Source organism: Moschus berezovskii, chromosome 7 (assembly GCF_049115385.1).
Source record: "Moschus berezovskii isolate FMDL1 chromosome 7, NW_MosBer_1.0, whole genome shotgun sequence".
Lineage (NCBI taxonomy): Eukaryota > Metazoa > Chordata > Mammalia > Artiodactyla > Moschidae > Moschus > Moschus berezovskii.
This window is the reverse complement of record NC_142466.1, coordinates 4441264-4460023: the sequence shown is the minus strand read 5'-3', so window position 1 is coordinate 4460023 and position 18760 is coordinate 4441264. Positions and strand designations below refer to the sequence as shown.

At 36.9% G+C, this 18760-nt stretch overlaps 1 protein-coding gene across 1 annotated transcript; it reads left to right on the top strand.

Moving 5' to 3' along the window:
- The first annotated feature begins 2923 nt into the window (after positions 1-2923).
- LOC129557323 (olfactory receptor 4A15-like) lies at positions 2924-3841 on the top strand. The gene has a single exon (XM_088837634.1). It carries the CDS (start codon positions 2924-2926, stop codon positions 3839-3841), a length of 918 nt encoding a protein of 305 aa, XP_088693760.1.
- The last annotated feature ends 14919 nt before the right edge of the window (positions 3842-18760 follow it).

Here is an 18760-nt window from a genome sequence, read left to right as displayed (position 1 = left end):
TAAAACAGAAACTCAGTTCATTCCTGAAAATATTTATTTATTGTTTTCTAATATTTGCATTTAAAGCTATAAATTTGTCTTTACACACTCCTTTAGCTTCATACAGTTAATTTATATATACAGTATTATATTGTTATATTTCATCCATATATATGTGTATATTTCATAGATGCCTTTCATAGTTCTTATAATACGTGTATATCACACTCTTTCTGTTGAAAATATATTTGAAAGTGTTCATGATTAATTTCAGGCCTTTGTTTACTAAATAATTAGAAAATATTATACTTTTGTCATCAATATCTAATGAAACCACACTATACACATATAAATTGTATGATATTGCAACTTATGTCATGGTGTAGTGTATTTTCTACTTTGGTGAATGCCCCATGAAAATTCTGAGATGAATGAAATAGCCCCACAGATGTTTTCTCTTTCCAGACTTTGATAAACAGATTCTATCAACTAAGCTGTCTGAAATTATGTGACAATTTTATCTGCATTTAAAATAAGATTTAAATGATTTGTTCTGAAATTAGTATTCATTGTTTTCAAAAATCAGTTCAGAAATAATCTTCAAATACATTTTAAACTTAAAGAGATTTGCCAAATTTGAAGGTTATAGTTTAAATAATGTTTTTGTTTGCATCGTTTCTGCTCGTACTGGACTTTTCTCTTTTAGTGAAATGACCTCGTTATTTTTTATTATTTTCCCCCAGAGAACAGAGTTCTATAAGTCCTTTTCTACACAATGATTATCCTGGCATCTCTGGAGATAAAGTGTATATCCTCAGAATTATGATTACGGTGTCAAAGAATTTAATTAGAAAAGAATCACCATTAGAGATGCACTAGTTGAATGACTCAATAGTAGGTTCATCAGTTGAATGTAGATAAAGTTTAGAATCCTTTGCCCTTACCACAGAGACAATTTGTCTATAGCAGTAATCACATGATAGGCCTCTTCTCAAATCAAAGTTACAGAATCAAAACACAACAATGTAAGTATATGAAATTATTCTTCTTCCTTCAGGAAATCCAAAGAACAATGCTGTATGAAAACAGGGCAGTGTAACCGATTGAGAATCAAAATGTTGCAAAGGCTGTTTCACCATTTCACTTTCATTGGTATAAATGCAAATAACAAAAATTTTATTGTGAACAAGTCTTACATAATTTGGATTTTTTCCTCCTTCAAAATGTTGATTTAACATGTGCTTGTTATCAGGACACATCGCCCAATGGTGGGTATCTTGAACTCCTCTTCATAATAAAAATTCAGAGTTTTTAGGTAACAGGACACTGATTCTCACTTTGAAAATCCAAACATGTGAAAGTAATCTTTTTTGTTTTCCTTGAATGTCTGAGATGGATTAGATTTCCTGCAAGCATGGAAAGTGTTGGTCACTTGGAACCAGTTCAAAGCCCAGTGATGCTGCATGTATCTAGTTCACGGTGTTTCCAGAGATGGCATCAGTGAACAAAAGTCAAAGCTTTGAGAAGGCACTAGAGTCCCGAATGGCTTTCTCCATATGCAGGTAAACCTGGAAGTATATTTAGACACAAAATTCTGAACTAGGCTCACTATTTTGCTATAGTACATTGATGTTCTGAGAATTCAGTCGTTTAACAGTTTTATTTTGTGATTTTCATAGTTAGCCATGTTATGAATCCTTTGTGATCCCTAAAATATGTGAAGACTGATTCTATTCTGTTATATTCTATTCTGTTATACTTTTTTTTTTAGCTATTTTCATATTTTAATGATCTGGAACAAATTTACCTTCTGTAAGATATTCTTAGAAATTAATTTCAACTGTAACAATTTGGGGATATTTTCATGGGCAGATATTTGTAAATCTGAAGATAGATTCATTTAATATGTTCTGTAAACAGAACATATTAAATAGCTTATTAACCTGTTAAAATTTAAAAAAAAAAGATGAAGCAGAATCTGTACTCCTTGATTCAGTGATGTCTGAGAAAGCAAGTTATGCTATAGTAATCAAGCTGTGACTTCAATTTCTACTTTTTCTGTTCACAGCTGAGCTTCAACGTCATATCACATGTTTGTTCACCGTTTAAAGGTATTCTTCCTTTAACTTTCATTTATATTTTTATTTTTGTTAGTTAATTGCTTATGCACATTTGTCACTTTTAGATATTAACTCTGTGTGGTGGCTCAGCTGGTAAAGAATTCGCCTGCAATGTGGGAGACCTGGGTTCGATCCCTGGACTGGGGAGATTCCCCTGGAGAAGGGAATCCACTCCAGTATTCTGGCCTGGAGAATTCCATGGACTTAGTCCATGGAGTTGCAAAGTGTCGGACATAACTGGGTGATTTTCACTTTCACTTAATATTCTTATTCATGTAAATTTTTCTCCAAGCTACTTTTGTCTATTGGTGTTGTGGCATCATTTCCTAAATTCTTAAAAATAAAATTGAAATTGTCAGATATGTCTATTTTGTATTCAAAAATTCATTAAAAAAATTCTTCCACTTCTAGAATATAATAAGTCACATACTTTATTAAACAGAAAGTAAATATAGGGTAAACTTGGCTTTCCTTTTTTATTAAATGTTTAATCATTTTTTATTTCTGTATATTATTAGCTTATGTACAATTTAATTAGCATCTACATGGAAAGCTAGTTGTGGCAACTCACTTATTTAATACTGTGTCTTTTGCCCAGAAATGTCTCTAATCACTTGCTTCTCCATGAGTCTGTAAGACTGTTAAGTTTAGCGACAATGTTTTAATCAGTCTGTATTATAATATCTGAAAGCATCAGAGCATAATAAAACATGTCTGTTGAATGAATAAATATATTATTGAAATACTTCAGTAACTAACTTCTAACAATTATATTCACAGGTAATTTGGTCCTGAACTCTGAATTAAGACGTAAAGAAGCACCTATGGAACATAAGAATAATGTAACTGAGTTTGTCCTCTTAGGGCTCACTCAGAGCCCCCAGGGTCAGAAAATACTATTTGTCGTGTTCTTGCTCATCTACATTGTGACAATGTTGAGCAACTTGCTTGTTGTCCTGACTGTGGTATTCAGCCCAGCCCTGGATTCCCCTATGTACTTCTTTCTTGGCTACTTATCATTTCTGGATGCTCTTTATTCTACAACCTTCATCCCAAATATGATTAAAAACTTCCTTTGTGAGAAGAAAACCATTTCCTTCCATGCTTGCATGGCCCAGCTTTTTACAGAGCACTTATTTGGTGGTGCTGAGATTTTACTCCTGGTGGTCATGGCCTATGACCGCTACGTGGCCATTTGTAAACCCTTGCATTATTTGACAATCATGAATCAGCAGGTTTGTGTTCTACTACTGCTCTTTGCCTGGGTTGGTGGGCTTTTACATGCTGTCCTTCATCCAATATTTGTTTACAACCTTCCCTTCTGTGGCCCCAATGTCATTGACCATTTCATCTGTGATTTGTACCCCTTGTTAAAACTTGCCTGCACTGACACCCACATTACTGCCCTCTCAGTAGTTGCCAATGATGGCACAGTATCTGTGGTCATCTTTACACTCTTACTCATCTCCTATGGGGCCATTCTGCACTCCCTGAAGAATCTTAGTCAGAAAGGAAGGCACAAAGCTTTGTCCACCTGTGGTTCCCACATTACTGTTGTGCTCCTCTTTTTTGTACCCTGTATTTTTCTGTATGTGAGACCACCTTCTGCTTTACCCATTGATAAATCTTTGGCTGTGTTTTATACCACTGTCACCCCTATGTTGAACCCGCTAATCTATACTCTGAGAAATGGAGAGATGAAGAATGCCATGAAAAAGCTCTGGATCAGAAAAGGAAATTGAAGCACCAGGGAAAAACATCACCTATTTTCTCTGAAGAATTGCTCTTCCCAGGAAATTCATGTGTGTAGTAAATTGAACCCAGGTCTCCTACAATGCAGGAGATCTATATTTGATTCCTGGGTTGGGAAGATTCCCTGGAGAAGGGAATGGCAACCCACTCCAGTATTCTTACCTGTAGAATCCCATAAACAGAGGAGCCTGGCGGCCTACAGTCCATGAGGTCGCAAAAAGCTGAACATAACTGAGAAATTAACACACACACACACACACACAAAACAATAACAAATATCTCCTCATGTTTAAAAAATTTGGCAAGATGAAAAATTATTATGTGAATAATTACAATGATCAAAAATATTTAAGATTTTCCTTCTTTAAAGTATATATTTTGTTTAAAATACATTTGTAAGATTTTTGCAATTCAAAATGTCAAAAAAAATGTCTCTATTTAAACTTTCCTTGTGGCTCAGTTGGTAAAGAATCTGCCTGCAATGTGGGAGACCTGGGTTTGGAAGATCCCCTGGAGAAGGGAAAGGCTACCTACTATAGTATTCTGGCCTGGAGAATTCCATGGATTGTATAGTCCATGGGGTCACAAAGAGTTGGACACAACTGAGCAACTTTCACTTTCATTAAGACTAAAGATTTATGTTCTATGTAATGATTTAAGCTATCGGTAATAATGTAAATTTATTTAATTAGTGTAAGATTTTCTCATGTTTCTGTCTTAAATAATATAACCTTTTTCAGAATTAACGACTCATTACAGATAGTGAAAGAATGGTATAGAAATATGACAGAAAATCTTTGTTCACTCATACCCCCACAGAGACAACCTATATTAATATTAAATATATTAATATTTGAAGTATATGTCTTATTTTTGACTGCAAGATAATGCATATATTTTTCTTCATATGTTTTAGCATGCTGCAGTGGAAGGTGAATATTTCAGAGCTGTAATATTAAACATAAGGAGACTATCTTTTTAATTTTATTTTTATTATTATTTTTTTAATTGGAGGCTACTTACTTTACAATATTATATTGGTTGGTTTTACCATACATTGACATGAATCTGCCCCGGGTGTACATGCGTTCCTAATCTTGAACACCCCTCCCTCCTCCCTCCCCATCCCATCCCTCTGGTTCATCCCAGTGCATCAGCCCCGAGCATCCTGTATCATGCGCCGAGCCTGGACTGGTGATTCGTTTCACATATGATAATATACATGTTTCAATGCCATTATCCTTTATAAATAAATATGATTGAACAAGGTACATATGCTTAAAAATACCCAAATCTTACTTATTTTCCCAATTGGGCAGTCACATTATCTCCTCAAGTTTACCAGCATTGTTTGGAGTTATATTTTTATAAAGGTGGCCAATCCTTCTTCTCAGATAGTTTGGAATATCTGGTAAAGCCTCCATTATTTTTCAACATCCCAATCTATTCTTTTGCTTATATGTTTTTTAGCCTTTTATAAAGATCCAGCCTCCGCCCTTTACATGTAAATTTAGCATAATCCATGATCCACGAACATCTAATATGCATGATGGAGCTTGACACCAGATATTTTGGGTAATACCATTGTTAAAAAAGATGTTGACTTCATATACCATGCCTTTGTATGCCATGTTCATCTCTCTTATTAATGTTACACAAATTGTTAGTGATAAACAAGTCAAAATCTACTGTTTGTCTTTCAGAGACATCATTCATAAAATTCCTTCCCTGTCTGATTCAGGTTTGAAACAACATATTATCCTCCTCTAATGTGTTTGGAAGCATATGATAAAAGATGCCTGTTTGTATGTTCCCATATAGCTCAGCTGGTAATGAATCCACCTGCAATGTAGGAGACCCCCAGGTTGATTCCAGGGTTGGAAAGATCCCCTGGAGAAGGGAACAGTCACCCATTCCAGTATTCTTGCCTAGAGAGTCACAAAGAGTCAGACAAGACTGAGTGACTTTCACTTTTCACTTTCAAATTTAGTCTGTATCCACGGAGGGGCAAGGCTATGGGTGACGGGTGCTTTTTGCTAGTAAATCACAGTGTGTGAAAAACCTCATATCCTGATGATTTTTATCCTGTTGCATGGAGATTTCTTATATTATCTTTTGTCTTCTCAAGCTCAATAGTGTTCACAAATTATAGCAAGATTTGTGTTTGTCAGATATTATATATTTTGTTCTTCTACTTTTGGATGCTATTATAGACTGAGAGTTTGTGTCCCTATCTAAAATTATAAATTAAATTCTTTCTAATATGGTGGTATTTGGAGGGCATCCATTGGAAATTGATTAGGTCATGAAGGTAATGCCCTGACAAACGGGATTAATCCCCTAATAAAAAGACATCTTGAGCTTTCCAGTTTCCTCAGTCATCAAGAATTTGCTTGCCAATGCAGGAGCCACTGGGGATTCTACAAAGCCATAAAAAAGAATAGAAGAATGCCATTTCTATCAACATGGAAGGACCTAGAGATTATCATATTTAAGGCAGTCAGAAAGAGACTCATATGGGGAATCTAAAATATGACACAAATAAATTTATCTATGAAACAGACTTATAGACACAGAAAACAGATTTGTGGTTGCTAAGGAGGAGGTGTGTGGGAGGAAAAGATTGGGAGTTTGGGATAAGCACATGGATACTGTTATGTATAGAACATATAAACAACAAGGCCCCACTGCAAAGAACAGGGAACTATGTCCAATACCTTGTGATAAATCACCACAGAAAGGTTTTCAGCCATAAGTCTGTTTTCTGTGTCTATGAGTCTGTTTCATAGATAAATTTATTTGTGTCATATTTCAGATTCCCTATATGTGTGACATGTTATTCATCCTTCTCTTTCTGACTGCCTTTAGTATGATAATCTCTAGGTCCCTCCCCTGGAGAAGGAATAAGCTACCCCACTCTAGTATTCTTGGGCATCCCTAGTGGCTCAGACTGTAAAGAATCTGCTTGCAATGCGGGAGACCTGAGTTCAATCGCTGTGTTGGGAAGATCCCTTGGAGGAGGGCATGGCAACCCACTCAAGTATTCTTGCCTGAAGATCCCTATGGACAGAAGATCATAGCAGAATACATTCCATGGGGTTGCAAAGAGTCAGACACGACTGAGTGACCAAGCACATATGCAAATGTATAACTGAATACTTTTACTGTACAGAAGAAATTAACATTGTAAATCAACTATGATTCAATAAAATAATTTTTTAAAAAATACTTTATTTACCCATCTAGAATTTATTTTTGTCTGTGTAAGTAAAATATGAAACCCTATTTTCCCCAACAGTTAAAATAATATGTCAACATAATTTTTAATTTCAGCTAATTTCACAATTTTCTATTTACTATGTCAGGTTTTGCAATATTTAGAAGTTTGATTTCTTTCCCCTCCTCCTCCCCTTCCTTCTCTTCTTCCTTTAAACAGAGTCAGTAGGCAAAGTTTGAAAACTTCCCATAAAAATTTATTTAAAATGCCAAAATGCTATATATTTATTTTGAGGAGAATGACATGTTTTTGTATTGTGTCTTCCCATCCAGAACAGGACACTTTGTGAAGGATTTACTGATGTCTCAATAAAAATCTGTAATTATCTCCATAGAGTGTATATATGACGGACCTTTTGGTTTTGTTAAAAAAATAAAAGAAGAGGACACTATTTATGTTTGATTTTCATTTTCAGTGAGCTGCTCAGAAAGGGCTCAGTGACTTTTGCTGTCATGAATTACAGTTCAGTCCTCAAGGCCACAGATGTTTGTTAAATCCAAACATCCATATCCCTGAGCCAACAACATACAAGTATGTCGGTACCCCCTGTACCTACAAATTCAATGTTATGTAGGTTTCCACCCAATTGCACATTATGTCTATATGTGAACTCACATAGGTCTGTATCTGATAATACATGGGTCAGTATTTGACTATCCATATGGATACATTTGTATATGTATATGTCACCCCACTCCAGTACTCTTGCCTGGAAAATCCCATGGACAGAGGAGCCTGGTAGGCTGCAGTCCACGGGATCGCAAAGAGTCGGACATGACTAAGCGACTTCACTTTCACTTTTCACTTTCATGCATTGGAGAAGGAAATGCAACCCACTCCAGTGTTCTTGCCTGGAGAATCCCAGGGATAGGGGAGGCTGGTGGGCTGCTATCTATGTGGTCACACAGAGTCGGACATGAATGAAGTGACTTAGCAGCAGCAGCATGCATATGTATTTGATATATCACACATAGGTCTATGTATTTCTATAAAGAAGGCTATATGTTGTCATACACAGGATTATATTTAATCACACACGTGGATATATCTATCCACACACAGGGCTATGTATTTATAATCTTTGCTTTGCATCTGACCATAATGAATTTAGGGATAACTTGGTGGTACAATTATTCCATCCCATGTGATATGGACTGAGGTAATTCTCTGGTAAACAACACATAGCTGGACTTTTAATGTGAGTCCAAGATAACTGCACTGCTATGAATGGTGCATTGGCAGAGATTGCTAGAAAACCAGACAGACTTTTTTGGGTCTTCTTCCTTCTCCATGTAGAAGCAAAGTTATGTAGACAAAGTTTATCCATTGAGGTCGTCGGGCTTGTAAAAGGACAGCTCAGGGATCCCAGATGCAAAAGCTATCAGATCAGTTAAGTTTTATCCTATCATGACATCAGTCTGAAGTCTAATATCTAAATCCAGACTGCTTCTGCACATCAAAGGAAACAAACATGAAAATGTAACCCATAGAATGGGAAACAACAACTTGCAAATCATATGCTCATAAGGAGTTAATATCTAAATATATAAAAAGGTCAGTCTTCATTCCAATCCCAAAGAAAGGGAATGCCAAAGAACGCTCAAACTACCGCACAATTGCACTCACCTCACATGCTAGTAAAGTCACGCTCAAAATTCTCCAAGCCAGGCTTCAGCAATATATGAACCGTGAACTTCCAGATGTTCAAGCAGGTTTTAGAAAAGGCAGAGGCACCAGAGATCAAATTGCCAACATCTGCTGGATCATGGAGAAAGCAAGAGAGTTCCAGAAAAACATCTATTTCTGCTTCATTGATTATGCCAAAGCCTTTGACTGTGTGGATCACAATAGACTGTAGAACATTCTGAAAAAGATGGGAATCCCAGACCACCTGACCTGCCTCTTGAGAAACCTGTATGCAGGTCAGGAAGCAACAGTTAGAACTGGACATGGAACAACAGACTGGTTCCAAATAGGAAAAGGAGTACGTCAAGGTTGTATATTGTCACCCTGCTTATTTAACTTATATGCAGAGTACATAATGAGGAACGCTGTGCTGGAAGAAGCACAAGCTGGAATCAAGATTGCCGGGAGAAATATCAATAACCTCAGATATGCAGATGACACCATCCTTATGGCAGAAAGTGAAGAGGAACTCAAAAGCCTCTTGATGAAAGTGAAAGAGGAGAGTGAAAAGGTTGGCTTGAAGCTCAACATTCAGAAAACTAAGATTATGGCATCTGGTCCCATCACTTCATGGGAAATGGATGCGCAAACAGTGGAAACAGTGTCAGACTTAATTTTTTTGGGCTCCAAAATCACTGCAGATGCTAATTGCAGCCAGGAAATTAAAAGACGCTTACTGCTTGGAAGGAAAGTTATGACCAACCTAGATAGCATATTAAAAAGCAGAGACATTACTTTGCCAACCAAGGTCAGTCTAATCAAGCCTATGGTTTTTCCTGTGGTCATGTATGGATGTGAGAGTTGGACTGTGAAGAAAGCTGATCGCCAAAGAACTGATACTTTTGAACTGTGGTGCTGGAGAAGACTCTTGAGAGTCCCTTGTACTGCAAGGAGTTCCAACCAATCTGTTCTAAAGGAGATCAATCCTGGGTGTTCATTGGAAGGACTGCAATATTTTGACCACCTCATGACACGAATTGACTCACTGGAAAAGACTCTGATGCTGGGAGGGATTGGGGGTGGAAGGAGACAGGGATGACGGAGGATGAGACGGCTGGATGGCCTCACCGACTCGATGGCCATGAGTTTGAGTAAACTCCGGGAGTTGGTGATGGACAGGGAGGCCTGGCGTGCTGTGATTCATGGGTTAACCAAGAGTCGGACACAACTTAGTAACTGAACTGAACTGAAGGGACTTCTACAACTAAATAACATAAGAGCAAATAATTAAAAAATGTCCAAAGAACCTGAATAGATATTTTTCCAAAGAAAATATAAAAATGCCAATAGGAACCTGAGAAGGTGCTCAACATTGCTAATCAAGGAGGAAATGCAAATCAATGCCAAAAGATAAATCTCCTCAAATTTTTAGGATGACTAACTTTGTGAGAACATAGAGAAAGTGAAGTCCTACTAAAATTCACTCCCGGTGATACAAAGAGTGGCTCCATGGGGCTCTTGGGCACAAAAGTTGTTCTGTGTCTCTCACTTCCTCGATTACAGGAAACAGGGTTCATTCAGTCTCCCTGATTTTTTCCAAGTTCCAAGGGACAGTTTTGCAGTTGTTAATTAGGGAAGAAAGGAGATGTGAAACAAGGGAGAAACAAACACCCAACAGAAACAATAGTGCAGCCTTGGAGCAAGTTTCTGGTTCCCCATCAAAGGATGCAGACATTCTCTTTGAATTGTTTGGTAGATACTGAAGCAGAGACACATTTTATTTTCTTGGGCTTCAAAATCAATGTTGCTATGAAATTAAAAGATGCTTGCTCCTTGGAGGGAAATCTGTGACAAAACTAGACAGCATATTCTAAAGCAGAGACATCACTTTGCTGAAAAATATTCTTATAGTCAAAGGTATGGTTTTTTCCAATAGTCATGTACAGACGCTAGAGTTGGACCATAAAGAATGCTTAGAGACAAAGAATCGATGCTTGTGAATTGTGGTGCTGGACAAGACTCTTGAGAGACCGTTGGACTGCGAGGAGATCAAACCAGCTGATCCTAGAGGAAATCAACTGTGAATAGTCATTGAAAGGACTGCTACTGAAGCTTAAGCTCCACACTTTGGCCATCTGGTGCAAAGAGCAGACTCATTGAAAAAGATCTTCATGCTGGGAAAGGTTGAAGGCTGAAAAAGAGGGTATTAGAGGATGCAATGGTTAGATAGCATCACCAACTCAGTGAACAGGAATCTGAACAAACTCCAGGAGATAGTGAAGGTGAGCCTGGTGTGCTATGGTCCATGGAGTCAAAAAATGTCAGACACAACTTAGCAAATGAACAACAAAAACAACATGGATGAATGAAAAGTGCCAATGATAACTGTCAATTTGAAGTTGACAAGTAGTGTCGTGTTAATTAAGAGAATAAAGAAAACAACTAAAATTCTAAATTCTTCTAAGAGAAGAAATGAAAAATTCTCAGAGGAAGAAGGTAATATCTTTGAAATTTCCAATTTTCAAATCCATTTTTTAATGCCTCCATGAATTAGGGCAAGAAACACTGTTCTGAAAGACTTTGTTGATGGATGTTAAAGAAGGTTTCTCCTAAGTATTTGGTTAAATATTTACATGGGAAATAAGGTGAGTTCAATGTCACGACTTGAGGTCAGTCTAGAACTGTACTCTCAGGTCTTCTCCTCCCTAACTGTATGTTCTGAGGCACAAAGCTGAACATCTCCTTGTCTTAATGTTCCTATATTCCAACCATATATAACTCATTTTAAAAATTCTAAAGGAGTTTTACTTCTTCTTTTCCAATTTGGATTCCTTTTATTTCTTTTTGTGGGTTTGTCATATATAGTTTTTATTATGTTGAGGTATGTTCCTTCTATTCCCACCTTCTGGAGGGTTTTTATCATAAATGGATGTTGAATTTTTTCAAAGTCTTTCTCTGCATCTATTGTGATAATCATATGGTTTTTATTTTTCAGTTTGTTAATGTGGTGCATTACATTGATTGATTTCTGGATATTGAAGAATCCTTGCATTCCTGGGATAAAGCCCACTTGGTCATGATGTATGATCTTAATGTGTTGTTGGATTCTGATTGCTAGAATTTGTTAAGGATTTTTGCATCTATGTTCATCAGTGATATTGGCCTGTAGTTTTCCTTTATTGTGGCATCTTTGTCAGGTTTTGGTATTAGGGTGATGGTGGCCTCATAGAATGAGTTTGGAAGTTTACCTTCTTCTGCAATTTTCTGGAAGAGTTTCAGTAGGACAGGTATTAGCTCTTCTCTAAATTTTTGGTAGACTTCAGCCGTGAAGACATCTGGATCTGGGCTTTTATTTGCTGGAAGATTTCTGATTACAGTTTCAATTTCCAAGATTGTGATGGGTCTGTTAAGGTTTTCTATTTCTTCCAGGTTCCGTTTTGGAAAGTTGTACTTTTTTAGGAATTTGTCCATTTCTTTCAAGTTGTTCACTCTATTGACATATAGTTGCTGATAGTAGTCTCTTATGATCCTTTTATTTCTGTGTTGTCTGTTGTGATCTCTCCATTTTCATTTCTAATTTTATTGATTTGGTTTTTCTCCCTTTGTTTCCTGATGAGTCTATCACTGTTTGCAGATGGCATGATCCTCTACACAGAAAACCCTAAAGACTCCACCAGAAAATTACTAGAGCTAATCAATGAATACAGTAAAAGTGCAGGATATAAAATCAACACACAGAAAACCTTTGCATTCCTATACACTAATAATGAGAAAATAGAACGAGAAATTAAGGAAACAATTCCAGTCACCGTTGCAATGAAAAGAATAAAATACTTAGGACCATATCTACCTGAAGAGACAAAAGACCTATATATAGAAAACTATAAAACATTGGTGAAAGAAATCAGAGAGGACACTAATAGATGGAGAAATATAACATCTTCATGGATTGGAAGAATCAATATTGTGAAAATGAGTATATTACCCAAAGTAATTTCTAGGTTCAATGCAATCCCTATCAAGCTACCAAAGGTATTTTTCACAGAGCTAGAACAAATAATTTCACAATTTGTATGGAAATACAAAAAACCTCGAATAGCCAAAGCAATCTTGAGAAAGAAGAATGGAACTGGAGGAATCAATCTGCCGGACTTCAGGCTCTACTACAAAGCCACAGTCATCAAGACAGTATGGTACGGGCATAAAGATAAAAATATAGATTAATGAAATAAAATACAAAGCCCAGAGATAAATCCGCATGCCTATTGACAAAGGAGGCAAGAATATTCAATGGAGAAAAGACAAACACTTTAACAAGTGGTGCTGGGAAAACTGGTCAGCCATAAAGGCGTCTGCACAGCAAAGGAAACTATAAGCAAGGTGAAAAGGCAGCCCTCAGAATGAGATAAAATAATAGCAAAAAAAGCAACTGACAAAGAATTAATCTCAAATATATACAAGCAACACCTGCAGTTCAATTCCAGAATAATAAAAGACCCAATCAAAAAATGGGCCAGAGAACCAAACAGACATTTCTCCAAAGAAGACATACTGATGGCTAACAAACACATGAAAAGATGCTCAACATCCCTCATAATCAGAGAAATGCAAATCAAAAGCACAATGAGGTACCATCTCACACCAGTCAGAATGGCTGCTATCCAAAAGTCTAAGCGATAAATGCTGGAGAGGGTGTGAAGAGAAGGGAACCCTCTTACACTGTTGGTGGGAATGCAAACTAGTCCAGCCACTATGGAGAACAGTGTGGAGATTCCTTAAAAAACTGGAAATAGAGCTGCCATACGACCCAGCAATCTCACTCTTGGGCATACACACTGAGAAAACCAGAATTGAAAGAGACACGTGTACCCCAATGTTCATCGCAGCACTGTTTATAATAGCCAACGCATGGAAGCAACCTAGATGTCCACCTGCAGACGAATGGATAAGAAAGCTGTGGTACATATACATAATGGAGTATTACTCAGCCATTAAAAATAATGTATTTGAATCAGTTCTAATGAGGTGGGTGAAACTGGAGCCTATTAAGCCAGAAAGAAAAACACCAATACAATATACTAACGCATATATATGGAATTTAGAAAGATGGTAATGATAACCCTGTTTGTGAGAGAGCAGAAGAGACACAGATGTATAGAACAGTCTTTTGGACTCTGTGAGAGAGGGCAAGGGTGGGATGATTCGAGAGAATGGCACTGAAACATGTAAATTTTTAAAAAAAGTGATAAAAAATAAAATTTTTAAATCCCCCCCCAAAAAATAAATAAAACAAACTGATACTTTAAAAGCTGTTTTTAAAGCAAAATAAATATATAAATAAATAAAATGTCTTTGCACAATACTTAGCATACATGAAGCAGTCAATATTATATTTTGATCATTCAGTTCCGTTCAGTTCAGTCTCTCAGTCGTGTCCAACTCTTTGCAACTCCATGAATCACAGCACGCCAGGCACCAACTCCCGGAGTTCACTCAAACTCATGGCCATCGAGTCGGTGATGCCATCCAGCCATCTCATTCTCTGTCGTCCCCATCTCCTCCCACCATCAATCCTTCCTAGCATCAGAGTCTTTTCCAGTGAGTCAACTCGTCGCATGAGGTGGCCAAAGTATTGCAGTTTCAGCTTCAGCATCAGTCCCTCCAATGAACACCCAGGATCAATATCCTTTAGAATGGACTGGTTGGATCTCCTTGCAGTCCAAGGGACTCTCAAGAGTCTTCTTCAGCACCACAGTTGATCATGATTTATCCTAATAATTTCTGATCTATAAAAAACCTTTTTCAAATTTAACCAAAAATAACATATTAAGAGGAAAATAGGCTTAATTTTCTTAATCCTTAACCATCTAAGATCCTGCAATATTTTGGGAACCACAAAAATAGAAGCAGAGATGAGAAAGTACTATTGGAACATTTGATTTCAAAATAAGTTTTAAAGGAGATTTTTTTTTTGCAAATTGATTAAATAGGAGCAAGTCCCCTCTCCCAAACAGAACAGAAAACCTCTGGTAAACTAACACACAGGATAAAACTATCTAAACTTATATGAGTCTTTTAGCTTATCTCTCTAAAATGGTCTTTATTTTAATATATGTAGGAAAATACTTTTGAATAGTGAAATCACTACTCATACAAATATAAAATGAACACATGGCAAAGATTCGATTTGGCTCATTGAATAACAAGGGAAAAAGTAACATATAATAATCAGTCTAAAGGAGAATCTACTCTTGCTTTGTTCCATCAGAGATGTGAAATGGGTCTTCACCACTGGCTTACTGGAAAAGATTTTTCCCGCAGTGCAGGAGCCGTAGGAGACACAAGTTCTATTCCTGCATTGGGAAGATATCCTGGAAAAGGGCATGGCCACCCACTCCAGTATTCTAGCCTGAGAATCCAATGAACAGAGGAGTCTGGCAGGCTCAAAGAGTCAGACACGACTGAGGTGACTGAGCACACATACATAAATGAGTTTACAAATGAGAGGAAAGCTGTCTTTGACAACATTTGTATTTTGCTTAAAAAGAATTATTTGAAACTTTATTAATTTTCTCAATGTAAAGACTTACAAAACAGCTAACAGACAGTAGAAGCCATAAATCCCTTCAGTTTAGTTCAGTTCAGTCGCTCAGTCGTGTCCGACTTTCCGCGACCCCATGAATCACAGCACGCCAGGCCTCCCTGTCCATCACCAACTCCCGGAGTTCACTCAAACTCATGTCCACAGAGTCGGTGATGCCATCCAGCCATATCATTCTCCGTCGTCCCCTTCTCCTCCCGCCCCCAACCTTTCCCAGCATCAGAGTCTTTTCCAGTGAGTCAACTCGTCGCATGAGGTGGCCAAAGTATTGCAGTTTCAGCTTTAGCATCAGTCCCCCCAGTGAACATCCAGGATTGATCTCCTCTAGAATGGACTGGTTGGATCTCCTTGCAGTATAAGGGACTCTCAAGAGTCTTCTCCAACACCACAGTTCAAAAGCATCGATTCTTCGGCGATCAGCTTTCTTCACAGTCCAACTCTCACATCCATACATGACCACGGGAAAAACCATAGCCTTGACTAGACGGACCTTGGTTGGCAAAGTAATGTCTCTGCTTTTTAATATACTATCAAGATTGGTCATAACTTTCCTTCCAAGGAGCAAGTGTCTTTTAATTTCATGGCTGCAATCAGCATCTGCAATGATTTTGGAGCCCCAAAAAATAAAGTCTGACACTGTTTCCAGTGTTTTTCCATCTATTTCCCATGAAGTGATGGGACCAGATACCATAAATCCCTTAGAGTCATAAAACTCCAAAGAGAATGCTATAAATAAAACACAGATTTCCATGAAGACATCCAATGATCTTTAGGTTGTATTTTTCTCTTTCAGGAAACTTTTTCCTGACAAATTTTAAATTTATTTAGCAGCTGTGCATCAAAAGAAGTACAAACACTTTACAAATAAATTTATTAAAAAGAAAACTGTTTTCTGATTTACTGTTATTATTATTATTTTTTTACAAATGAAAAACACAAACTTTCTGCATCAATTGGAAACCTGACAGAAAATAGCATATTTAAAATAGGAGACAAAGAAGATTTTGGATTTCCCTGTTGACCCTGTGGTAAAGAATCTGTCTGCCAATGTAGGAAATGTAGGTTCAGTCCCTGGGTTGGAAAGATCCCCTGAAGAAGGAAATGACAACTCACTTCAGTATTCTTGACTAAGAAATCCCTTGGACAGAGGAGCGTGTCAGGTATAGTCCAGGGAGACACAGAAGAGTCAGACATGACTTAGTGACTAAACAACAATAGCAAAAAGAGTTTGATATATTTACATAGCAAGGTATGCATAGAGTTGAAGGAAACTCTTAAGGGATGATACAGCACCACCGAGGGGCTAGTGAAAGTAAGAAGCATAATTACAATAATAACACCTAGGATAGCAGGGGACACAGTCCATCACCCAAAAGCTTCCATCCCTGGTTAACAATGTAGGAGACATCCTTCTGGGATGAAAGATTCCTTGGATTGGACTGACAACATGAGCTTTATTTTAAATGCTCTGCTACTTTGAGAACATGTTTCTCTACATATTGAAAGGCATAAAACTGCCTTAAGTACACTTTGGCAGGTGCCTCAATTGTGAAATTAGTCCCTGATTTTATCAAAGCTCAAAATGCTCTTCAACTTGTTTCTGATCAACTGTGATATAATCCATATATGTGATATATTATATGATCCTCCTGATTTCATTTTGATTTACCCTTCAAATTTGAGAATCTGTGTTGCTGTCTCCCCAGGGTTTTTAAACCACTCTGTCCTTGGATTTGTATGGGAAAGACTCCTTGATATATCTCCAAGAATCCCTCTTTTGAAAAAACTTATTTTAATGAACAACCTTCGTTGATTTTAGACCTAACTCCTCCCTCTTTCCCTTTTATGCTTCTCTGGGGCTTGGGAAGTTGGACAAAGTAGGTGATGAGGTTCAAAAGCAATCTCTTTATCAAGAACTGCATCTATTTAATTAGAGTCTGGATAAACACTCAATGTGCCATTGTGAATGAATTTCAATCTTTTATGAAGTTGGAAAAGACAACTTTTTCAGTACATGCTAATTCTCTGATCTGATTCCAATTTTCATTCCAGAGCTGAAAGACAAGTTCAAAGAATTTCATGATTACATTTCTGCAAAATCCATACCCCTTACAGTTGTGTAGACAGTTTTAAATTCTCATTCAGACTGTCTTTGGCACCTGTCATCACAATATTTGTACTACACTCTAATATTGGAGTGTCCAGTCAAACCAGGCTTAGTCACATGGTTTCAGTTTCCTTAAACTCTTTTCCTCCATGACACACAATGCTCACAGTGCCACCTTCTGTGGATCCAGTAAGAATCATATGCAAATTAATGCAAGCATATTTGAACATGATGAGTGAGTGCTGATCTATATAGGACTATTTCTGAGTTGAATTGGTTTAAATATATTTACAAAATAATTTCATACATCAGTATTTATTTATATTCATAGATATTTGTAGTGGACCTTATAGTTGGTGACAGCATAAACATCTTGTGCCACTTCATTTGCAAAAAAATAGTTTAATAAAGGATTCTGGTCCAGAATTTACTGCCCTCATTTTTATTTCCCCTTGTCAAATGGCATTTTTACTCTTTCTCTTGTATTTCCTTGTTATAAATTGTGAATATTATTGCCTGTTTTTGTATCCCAATGGATATTAAACAATTTGATTTAAATGACTGAAAGAAACACATTTTACCATCTCTAAATATATTGAAAAGTAGAATTATTTTCATCACTATCATATTAATGTATTTTGACAATTTGTACAAGAAAAAAATCATCTGAAGAAGTACTATAAGCTTTACAGTCGTGAAGTGTCAGTATCAGAATTCAGTATTATCAGTGAATGCACATCTAAAAACAATATTTAAAAATTATGATTTGAATAAATGGTAAATCAGTTAAAATAAGCTATTATAATAGAAGTTCAAGAATCAGATTGGAGAAGGAAATGGCAACCCACTCCAGTATTCTTGCCTGGAGAATCCCTGGGACGGGGGAGCCTGGTGGGCTGCCGTCTAAGGGATCACACAAAGTCGGAAACGACTGAAGCAATTTAGCAGCAGAAGCAAGAATCAGATAATTACACATCTAAGTGTTTCATTTACACAACACTAGATAGTCAAACACCCAATAAGCTCATATGTTATTAAATATTTAAATTCATAAGTAGTCAACCTTTTTTTTCTTGTCATAGTATATTGTCTTGTGTACACTCAAAGAGGAGTTCAAAATTAAAAACGAGTGCCATAAAAGTTCTCTGCTGCTCAGTTAACTTGTATGAAATAATTGACCTGTAGGTAAGGCCTACTAAAAATGTTGAAATCCCCCTGAGGCCCTATTAGCCACAACTAAGAGGCTACTGAATTCACCTGTGAACAGGTTGTGTGGTTGTACTTTTAAGACTTACCTA

What these genes read in the sequence shown, in the direction of transcription:
- LOC129557323 (XM_088837634.1), top strand. Translation starts at nt 2,924, where the DNA reads ATGGAACATAAGAATAATGTAACTGAGTTTGTCCTCTTAGGGCTCACT.